This window comes from Puntigrus tetrazona, chromosome 9 (genome assembly GCF_018831695.1).
Source record: "Puntigrus tetrazona isolate hp1 chromosome 9, ASM1883169v1, whole genome shotgun sequence".
Classification (NCBI taxonomy): domain Eukaryota; kingdom Metazoa; phylum Chordata; class Actinopteri; order Cypriniformes; family Cyprinidae; genus Puntigrus; species Puntigrus tetrazona.
Genome location: NC_056707.1, coordinates 13,961,751 through 13,972,433, shown reverse-complemented (window position 1 = coordinate 13,972,433; position 10,683 = coordinate 13,961,751). Strand labels below are relative to the sequence as shown.

The window sequence follows — 10,683 nt, the reverse complement described above, 5'->3', positions numbered from 1 at the left end:
TTTACCATTTAATACCTAACACTTCATTTTGGGACACATCACAAATATAGCAATTATTTATTATAATAAAAAAAAAAAAAAAAAAAAAAAAAATATATATATATATATATTAAACCGAATACAAAAGATGCATTTCAGTAATTCATGTAAATGATATTAATGGTCTAATGCTTTTATTGTTATAAAAAACTTTATTAACTGCATCGTTGTATTAAAGTGAACTTGGAAACAAGAAATCACAATAAATGCTCTTATAAAAAAAAAACTAAAAAAGAACTGGCATAAACAGATGCATGTGCCTGCATTATAATGACCACAAGGACCATTTTCGCTATGCAATACGTCATGACGTAAAGTAATGAATCGTCGGGTTTCAGTCACAAGTCGTCAGCAACTAATAACATCTCTGTGAGCGTTAAAACTGGCTGGTTAAAATCGTCGGGTTAAAAACAACACAAATGAGAGTAATTGTTTACTCTTCGTGTGGCATTTTCATGTAAATTGCACGCGTAGCTGGTGCCAGTTTATTAATAAATCGCTCAGCTGCAGCGCCTAACGTTACACATTAACAACAGGGCGCTTACCTGAGGTGGACAGGCCCTGTTTCTAGTTTTGTCATCGATGATAACTGTTGCGAAAATATTCTAAAGGTCCCTTTTTCTTGAATGTGGTCGAACATGTGGTACCCTCAACCTCTCGTCGTACCGTTACCGTTCGTCTTTGAGTCATATTCAGTAACATATGAGGATGTTTCTGCCAGAGCCACGAGGCCAGTCATTCAACCTGACCAACGCGCGTATACTGCAGTGAACGAGAATAATGGTAAGTTATAAGGAGGCCAAATAAAGCGGGTTGGGGTTGGTCATTTCTGAACGAGGCGCTTAAAACTTGCATATTTTGTGTAAGTTACTAAATAACGTCCACTGTACCCTGTGTGTATATATATGCCGCTTTTCCACTATCGGGCCGAACGGTTGTAAGCACTGTCAGGTACGGTTCCAGTCGTGTTTCTATGTGAGCCTGGTACGGCACGACACGATTAGACATCCGTTAATGTAATAACGCCGAGCGACACCTTTGGTCCCTTTTAACGTTCGAATTTGAGCGCGCGGGCATTTTAATTGAAAGTGCAGAGCTTCCGGTGTCAACGGCTATATGTTATTTAAGCGCGTTCATAAAAGCAGCCTTTGACATAACTAGTATTTGTAGATAGTTATGAGTTTTAGGTAACGTTAAGGTTATGTAGCTCGTTTATTTCTGCGCGCGCATGCTCTGTGGGCGTCGAGTCGCGGTTGTGTGGTCAACGGTCAGAACTCGGTTAAAAATGAGACCGCGCATATAGATAGATATGTTATAAATGTAAGCTGCTAGGACAAAATTAGTAAATTACCGTACTCTGTGTTGCTGACCTTCTTGTACATCTCTCAAGGCTTTTACAATGGTCCCCTGTACACCCATGATGAAAGGAGATTTGTGTTGATGAGGTAAGCGATTGTTGAGCAAAAGTTTAACAACGTTTTGCACCTTCAGTAATACATCTTAATACATATAAATGCAATCTTTTATAAAACAGTGTGCTTACATTAGATCGATTTTTTTTAGGCACTGAACTTTGAATCAATAGAATTTGAAGTACCGCTTTGTTACATTGAGGGAGACTGCATCTTATGTTGTAGGTCACTGTTCGAGCTCGTCTTGGCCAATGAATACCTGGAGCTCACAGATACAAAGTTTCTTAGATGGTTTCTGTGTTTAACAGCAGATGACAGAACTTTAATTAAAAGTAAGGGCTCATCAATTATAAAATGGTCTTCATTTATTGAAAAGTAGCATGTAAAATGCGGGTCTTGAGGGACGTTGTGCTTTCTCATCCACAGAAGAGGGAGGGCTTCAGCCATTTTTACAGAAACACCCGTTACTTCAAGTAGACAGACAGCATGTTTATGTGAAAGGTGAGTTCAGTTTGTGAAACATTAACACTGGATTTTTTTTTATTCAGCAAGAATTCTGTATACTCAGATTTTTGCTAAATTATAAAAGGTACAGTTTACAGAGGCAACTGCATTCCTCCTGCAACAACCATGTCATCAAATAAGTAAGTCAATAAGTCTTTTTGTTGTTGATTTTATAACTATATTTTAAGTATTTTTAAGATTTTTCTTTAATCATCATTCTTTATTTATGATGCATTTTATAAATAATGCTATCAATGCACCAATACTAAAGTTGGCATAAGATGAAAATTCATGCAATTCTTTTGTCCTGGTAATCTTTAATCAAAATTTCATAACCCAATTTTTTGGTGAAACATTTCTCCATTGACTTCTCAAATTAATTAGTCTCATTAAACCCGCTGCTCACAATCGAGCAAGCAAGCTTACACTCAGTTCTCCCTCGATTTAATCAACAGCCAACTAATGGAACCAAGTTCTGCCCTACTTTTTCTTTTTTTTTATAATCCATCCCACTCAAATATACCTCACAATATGGATGAAAATATGCTTCTTTAAAAGTCAGCCTAATATTAATTTAGGCAATAATTATTTTAATGTTATGGCTGATAGCCAATATTGGCCAATACAAACGTTCTGCATTCTTCAAATAAATGAACAATTCATTGTTAAAAAAATGGTTTACAGTATGGCAGTCTTTTTAAGATTTGCTTAATATTACATTGAAGTGTTTTTTAATGTTTCTTTTAAAGTTTAACTTTTAAATGATTAAAAAAATAATGACAAAGGTATTGTAAATATACAAATAGGGGAGCAGCACAATTTTTACTAATAAAGGTATATTTAGAAAATGCCAATCAGAAACACTCTGGAGTTTCAAATGCAGATTTACACGCTTGTGATTGAATCATCCCATGACTAAGTGCAGATGCGATGTAAAAAAGAGGTTTCATTGATTAACTAAGATGAATGGCACTTTTTTGACCACAGTCTCAGATTTTTGGACGTGCCACACATTCTTACCATAATTACAAAAATAGAGAACCATTCAAATCCAGGAGGTAGATGGCTTGACCGAGTGTAGGAAGATGATGGCTCACTTGACCAGGGCCTTTTTAGTCAGAATAAAGAGAGCGGGCTTTGCAAACTCTATGCTATAATCCATTCAGAATTTGTATGAAGCCTTATTTTGTCAGACACATGCAAACTGCAAAGTTTCTGAAATATTTATTTTAAATAGTAGTTAACAGACTAATAACCAGAGACGGGACGCTTAATATATGCGAGAGCTCTGTCAGTAATTTCATTTTGGAACAGGCCCTGGCCATACCTCCACAGATAGTGTCCTGAGATCAATTCACAGACCAAAACTTTGAGTTTGAGACATATATAGAAAGTTCAGGAATCAATGTGATTTATGACAGAATACAATCTATTAGACTACAGTTTATTTTTTTTCATTACGTTTCTTGCCCTTGATCTAAAACGCAACACTTTTCATGTGACACTGGAAGGAGACTTAAAACTTAAACAAACATTAGAAAAGCAGCCTTCACGTTTCTGGTTAAAAATTGCAATTGAGCTGACAGTTAAAAACAGGAAACATCACTATTCAAATCAGCAGCAAGAGTCAAAATTAGACCACAGTACATATTTTTTTAGAAAAAATATTCTTGACTGTGTTAAATTAACTGCTTTGATGGATTGCAATGTGGAAGGGTATTGTTTTGATGCTTGCATTCGAAAGGGGATGTTTTCTTGCCTTTTTTCCCACTTGCCCTCCTGACTCAATTGTCAGATGTCATCCGTGTGTGTGTGTGTGTGTGTTTTAATGGTCAAGGTACCCATCATTTTATGGTGCATGCCAGTGTCAGAATTGTGCAACGATTTGTCCACTTGGTTCTAAGAAGTGCAGAAGTTGTGGCTTTCACATTGAGATTTCAGAAGACAAAGTCTGTGTGCCAGGTGAGATGTTATAGTCCTGCCATAGACTTGTGAGACCTAACTAGGAGCTAGTATACTGATTATTGCTTTCTTGTTCAGAGAATGAGAAACAACTTGAGCTGCTACCAAACTCTGTGAAAGAGGAGCTGAACATCTCAACTGCCCGAAGTGACACAACTGTTGGTTACACGCAGAGCACTTTTAATACTCAGAAAACAAGATGCACGCAGAGCTATGATTATGGAGGCCCTGTTGCACATTCTCCTTCATGCAGTAAAGGGATGTGTCCTCATGCCCAGTGCCTGTCTGAGTTGTGGGAGGAAGTAAAGAAGAGGGAGGACACCAAACACTTCAAGGACACAACAACCCAGGCAAATTTCTCCCTCGATACGGAGTTGGACATGCAGATTCAGGTTCAGATGAATGACTATACCCAAAATTGCCAAGACCAATCTTATGTACAAGTGAAAAAAGCTGATTACTACAATCTGGATCAAGAAGCAATGGCAGAATATTACAGTTTTAGTGACACTAGCTTAGACCATACAGAATGGAGCGTTGGCACTCGGAGTATGGAGGCAGCCTACAATGATTCAGTCATGGCCACCAAAGGCAGTACAGAACTATCAGATGAACCATCAAATGCCACCATGGCCACTGCTGCAAACTCTGATTGCTTCTCTTGCCTTGGCAGTTCTTTTGAGCTGGAAAATGAGTCAGGAGACCATCAAGAAGACATGAGAAAGAAGCGTGAACCAGTATATGAGCAGCAGACTGAGGAGATCAATGTTGGACCTTCACTGAAATCCAAATGTGGTGCTTCAGTTTCTGTGGACCAGATAATAGATGCCTGTGGTGATTTTAGAAGCTGTTTCACATCTACATGTGCAACCGAGGTTGTTCAGATCTTCCAAATGAAAAATGTTGCCACTGATACAGACTTGCTAGCTGTCGGTCATGAGAAAAATACACAGACTGTACAAATTGCCACATCTGAAAAGAACACCATTACTGAAGTCTGCATGTCTGATTTAGATGTCCTCACAGAGGTATTATGTTTTCTAAGTGGGATGGTTGGAGATGTAATTTCTTCTTTTCAAATGAACTGTGTATAACATGCTCATAATTTACTCCTAGGAATTTATAAATCTAAAGGAGACAGCGAATGAGCAACTGAAGAGCAGGAAGGCAGAAAGGTAATTTGCTGAAAATGTTAGTTTACCAAAGGAAAATTGACATTTACTTATCCTCACCTTATTCTAAACTATAGGGATTTGTTATTTTTAATAGAACTTTCTGATAAAAATTTCTGAGCTTCATTTGAAAGGAGACATTACCATTTATGTCTGGTGTTTAAATGTCTCTTGACTTTTCTCTTGTGACTCTTATTCCAAATAATTAAATGTTTCTCACTGTTATTTTTAATATAAGTGTAAAATGATGTCCTATCTACGGTACCATGCTGCTCAAATGCATTCAGAACTCTAATGATGTCAGTTATTTTTTTTTATTCATTAGGGATTATATAGAAATTGCTGAATAGATTTTAAATTAAGGTATGTTTGAAATGAATAAGTTAGGGAGATTTATAATTTTAAATGTAAAATGTCTTCAGTTTTAAAACATTAATCGCCCCCTTTAGGTTATTATCTTTGTAAACAAGCGCTTTAGTCTTTTACTATTCTGCATCAAATCCTATGGTGTGATTTCACTGAGGCAGTGTGTTTTAAAATGCCTAGAAAGATCATGTTATGTTTTTCATCTTTAGTCCTGGTGGAGGTCACTGCAGGAGAGTTTGTGGAAGTGACTGTGCCCAGCGAGTGAGAAGAGCAGAGCTGCGTCTTCTCGCTCTTCAGTTTGTCATGTGTCAGCAGCACTGCTGGAGACGCTACTTAACCTCCCCACTGGGTGAAAGTGCTCTTTGGGGGTAAGAGCTGGCTCACAGGAGGATTTGTATAATGACTTTTCATTACTTTTCTATTCAGGTGTTCTATTGTAACTTTTTGAGGTCATCTATTTTTTTGTATGTTCCTTAGGACCGACGGCCTGCCAGGTGGTGTAGCAGAAACACTTAATACACTACAGAAAGATTACTATGAGATGAGGAAACAGATTCTAGCAGGCACTCCTCTAGATAACCTTAAGCCCCTGTCAGTAGACTCTGACAAGATAACTACAAGGCCAAACTACAGCCCAGCGCTGGTATGACAAAATATGGAATTGTTAAACATTAAGAAATGTATTATTCCTGACGTGTGTGTGTGTCTGTGTGTAGTCGGTAATTTTAGTTGTCATTTTAGGTGCTTGAGGCCCATTTAAACTCATTTGACTGTTCAGGAAGGTAGGTGGTCACGATATTTCAAATAAATATCCGTGAAAGTAACCTTTTCACAGAAGTTGTGAATCACTTGTTTAAGTCACAGTGGTGGGCAAAATTTTTTGGAACGCTAGTATTTTCTCCAGCTAAAAATGGTTTCAAGTCAGTTATTTCTATTTTTTTTGCTGTAGTGTCTCAGTGGGAAATATCAGTTTACATTCCAAACATTAATTTTCACTTGAATTGTAATGCTCCATTTTTGTTTCCACAAGTGCTCCACCCAGAGATCTGATCTTATCATCATCCAGTCTGTCAGGAATGACATGAAGAAAAAGAACAAACTCAGACCAAAACTCTGACAGTATCTCGAAGATGCTTACCTACCTTTTAAAGCTACAGTAATATTACAAAAGGCACTTGTGAAAAGCTACTGTAAAACGAGTATGCTGTCAAAACTAATATATACATATAGAGATTTTCTTTATCATATAACTTCCACCATCCTTGGTGTTTAAAGCAGCTTTTACCCTAGGGGCACTTGCACATAGATTTTTAGGGAGCTTTGCAGGTAGGTTTCTTGAAGCATCTTGCACCGTTCTGGATATAGTCATAGTTTCTTCTATTTCTTCATGCAGAAGTCATAACTTAGTGAGGAGCACTGGCTGTTGTCAGACTTCTTTAATGTTTGAAAATGTAAAATGGTATTTTCTACTAACACTACAGCAAAAAATTGAAGTAACTGACTAAAACCACTTGGTGAAAACCAGCTAGTGAAAATACTGCGTTCTAACAATTTTGGAACAACTGTACTATTGGAGATGACAAATAAAGCATAATTGGAAAGCTTTAACATTGTCCTGCCACACTACATTTCACAACCAGGACGCTAGAGGGTGACAGTGTAGACAAGTGATAGTGTTTCAGTTAAACCTATTCCTACTGGAAAATGCATATACATACAAGTATGCATATTTATTATTAGAATTTTTAAAATACTACTTCTATTCTGCAAGGATTAAGTTAAGTGTCAGCAATGTCATTTATAATAAAAACATTTCTATAAATGCTCTTCTTTTGATCTTTCTATTTATCAAAGAATGCTGATAAAATGGTTTTCAACACTTAAGAAATGTTTCTTGAGCATGTAACGCTGACGACTGGAGTAAAGATGCAGAAAATTCACCCTTGCATCACAGGAATAAATTACATTGTACAATATATTCAAATAGAAAACATTTGTTTCAAGTGTAATATTTTACAATATCACTGTTTATTATAAATAAATGCAGCTTATTTTAAGAACACACAAAATCTCACAACCCCAGATTTGTCTGTGTATGGCCTTATACATATTCAGAAATTCAAAGTATTATATTTTTATGTATAGAACCATTGCAAGTGGCCACCGAGTGGATGATGAAAACAAAGAGAGGGCACTGAGCACTGAAGTTTGTCAGGACACTGAAGCTGCTTTGGTAGTTCATTCACTTATTATTTTATTAATTTTTTTTAATAGTGATAAATCAATATTTGTATTTGAATATGGGTGTTACATTTAGAATGGCCCGTATTTGTCCTTTCTGAATAGGATGACACAGAAGGTGATGGCAACGAGCAAGATAGAGCTCTGGTCTTTTCCACCAAGTCTCCGGGAGCTTTTCAGAAGAACCCTGGTATGATTTTCAAATTGAAGAAAGAAAGAAACCGGAATCATTTTTTGGAAATGTTTTTTATGCTATGGTAGGTGTCATCAAGGATCCGAACAGCAGTGAGGCTTGGTTTGATGCCGAAGAGGAACTTAGGTCTCTATATCTGGATGGAAAAATGGAGAAACTGAATGAAAGCAAAGAAAGTATGGACTACAAAAAATAAAGTTGCTAATATATAACCTTAAAAGAATGGTTGTGAAGCTGAAATACTGTTTTTTGTTTTAATAAAGAACCTTATTCCTGTTGGCTGATTAATTTAGTACATTTACTGTTTCACAGGGACTGATGAAGATGAATCAAACCACAGTTCCCTCTTGTGCATTACAAGCTTGCCTGGCAGTATCACTGAGGTAGAATGTACAAATGTGAAGTTTACCATGAAAGTAATTATGGCCTCTAGGAGGCAGCAGCTACCACTAAATGTTCTGTTTCCTGTAGCATGAAGTGCTGCTTTGGTTTGATAAGTACAATGCCACCAATGTCTGCATCTCTACTTTCAGCAACAATATGAGGTAAGTATGTCTTGTGTATGCGCAGATGCTGAGTTTAACAACTGCTTCAATTTAAGGAATTATTTATCAACAGTATCGCTTTAGAATTTCGGCAGTGTTTCTTTTTGTTTTGTTTTGTTTTGTTTTTAACAAAATGGTATTTGCCGCACAATGTACACAATAATTATCAATCTAAGTAAATAGCAAACCTGTAAATTAAGTTTTGGAGTGTAAATAATAACCATGAATTACAAAAGGTTCATAAGGTTTCTTGCAAGAAAACCTTGCTGAACTAGTATGATTGCTCATTTTACCTAATCTTATCTCATTGTATTGGTATAGCAACAATGAAGAGCCTACAGCTCCGCACCCAAATTAATTTTAAAGTCACTAAACTGACAGTAGTAGCATGCTTAAAGAGACAGTGTTTGTTATTTTTAGAGATTTGTAGTAATGCAGTAGTTCTTGATATTAAAGCATTATTAGAGGTTTAACAGATGCACTTTGTATTTATGTAGAGCAGCTATTGTTTATCTCAAGAGCCCTAGCGACGCCAAGGCAGCAGCTAAAGACCTACAGGGGTGCTCCCTCCAAGGCCACACTATTCAGGTGGTGCAGCTTCATGGGCCTGCCTCAGCTTATCCTAAACTGATCAGTGATCAGCCCCACAGCACCTCAAAAACCCATAAAAAAGAACCTGACGGCGATGGACTGAAAGGGAAGGGTTTAACCTACAGTTCTTCACGTGGAGTAAGTATGAAGTGGTAGGATTTTAGAGTCCGTAACTTTTTTCGTAACTTGTTTTCCTGCCTACTAGACTATTGCTTCTGAGGATCCTGCAAGTGATGCATCATTTATTTATAGCCTATTTTTACAGCAGCTGGAATAATTACATGTAAAAACAAAAATACAATGATAATTTTGATGGTGGACTGAAATCCAGAGAGCGCTATATGAAACGTGAATAAAATTCTATTCCAGTTTTAAGCGTGCTTCTGATTACAGATAGCCTGTGATTTACTCAAGATTTGCATTTTAAAGACAGCTAGTTCGAGGGGGAACTCGTTTACTTTTTGGGTTAAAAGGATTAATATAAAATTTGAATGATGTGGCAAATAGATATTAGACTTGTACATAAATTGAAATTTAGACGCTAATACACACTGTACTCATAGCCAATGCTGATGGTGTTAACTTTAATAATTTGAAAATAAAGTCTAACAATAATAATTTGCATGGTTTGCGATATGACTAATCAATCATTAGATTTAATCATCATTGGTGGTGCGATTGATTGTAATACTTTTTTCCTCACCGGTTCAGATCAGAGAATAGCGGACTTGTTACTTATTCAGATGATAATATACAGTGAAAATTCTTATTTGACTCATATATTCCAAGACGTAGGATAGAATCTGTGAAAGTACAGGATTTCCATCAATGCGTTGACTAACAGCTACACATTCACCTCAAAATATTAGATCCATCCGCATTGGAGCTGCGCTGTAGTACTGTAGAACTACAGCTTTAATTTTCTATCACTAATACTTTGAAATACAATATATATTTCTTTATAAATTTAAATTAGTGCTTATATTAGACAGTTTTTGCTTCTCAGTTCCAAATCCTTAAGATGTCCTGTATGTTTTTGCCTCAGGGGCCGCGCTGCAGTGTGGACAGGTTAACCAATGTCTGCGACTCGCCCACAGCCTCTGGCACCTGCATGCCAAAGCACTACGCCACCATGGGAAGCTTTGAGACAATCATGGCCCAGCTGTCGGAGCGCCACCCAAACGTAGGCCGCCAGAGGATCGTTGATGCCCTCCTGGAACTGCGGGCCAAGCATCAGGGCTTCCTCTGTGGGCTTCCTTTGAGATCTATAGTGGAAATGACTTCTGAGCTTCTAACACAGGCGTCTGCTCCGACATATATTTGAGTTGGTACTAAGCAGCAGTAAAGGCCTTATAAATAGTTCCCTGACCAGTATGACTGGATTTCAGTTCAGTTTCAGTTCAGTTTTTTCCAACTAACTAATGCTATCTACAGCCATTTCGTTTTAATTCATTAATCAGCACTTCTTTCTCCTGGAAATGTTATTTTGGATTCTTTTTAGGTTTTCATCATTGCTGTTATCAGTTATGCTAAGTGCATATGAAAGTTTCCTTGTGTTTGCCGAATAAAACTTCATGTTCCTGTGTTTCCTGTAATGATTTGATGAGTGCAAGCCCAGGCGCAGTGTAGAGCTGCACATTTCAAATGCGTCTTTTGCT

The 10,683-nt window shown here is 37.0% G+C and overlaps 1 protein-coding gene across 2 annotated transcripts; it reads left to right on the top strand.

Annotated features, from left to right (window-relative positions):
• The first annotated feature begins 371 nt into the window (after positions 1 to 371).
• rbm44 (RNA binding motif protein 44) lies at positions 372 to 10,677 on the top strand. Of its 2 annotated transcripts, none has more exons than XM_043248144.1 (18): positions 372 to 822; positions 1,430 to 1,484; positions 1,677 to 1,783; positions 1,878 to 1,952; positions 2,047 to 2,095; positions 3,793 to 3,917; positions 3,996 to 4,945; positions 5,034 to 5,092; positions 5,665 to 5,823; positions 5,933 to 6,098; positions 6,197 to 6,237; positions 7,601 to 7,688; positions 7,802 to 7,886; positions 7,958 to 8,065; positions 8,202 to 8,272; positions 8,361 to 8,434; positions 8,932 to 9,163; positions 10,071 to 10,677. In XM_043248144.1, the coding sequence occupies exons 1-18, from the start codon at positions 666 to 668 to the stop codon at positions 10,347 to 10,349; spliced, it is 2,880 nt and encodes a 959-aa protein (XP_043104079.1). In that variant the 5' UTR covers positions 372 to 665; the 3' UTR covers positions 10,350 to 10,677. The 2 variants fall into 2 exon arrangements, with proteins under 2 accessions (XP_043104079.1, XP_043104078.1); XM_043248143.1 differs by having other exon boundaries at positions 2,041 to 2,095.
• Positions 10,678 to 10,683: the final 6 nt, after the last annotated feature.

Coding starts and splice junctions, on each gene's coding strand:
- rbm44 (XM_043248143.1), top strand. CDS start 666: ATGTGGTCGAACATGTGGTACCCTCAACCTCTCGTCGTACCGTTACCG. Junction 4,946..5,033: donor ATTTAGATGTCCTCACAGAG/GTATTATGTTTT, acceptor ATTTACTCCTAG/GAATTTATAAATCTAAAGGA. Junction 8,273..8,360: donor TGCCTGGCAGTATCACTGAG/GTAGAATGTACA, acceptor TGTTTCCTGTAG/CATGAAGTGCTGCTTTGGTT.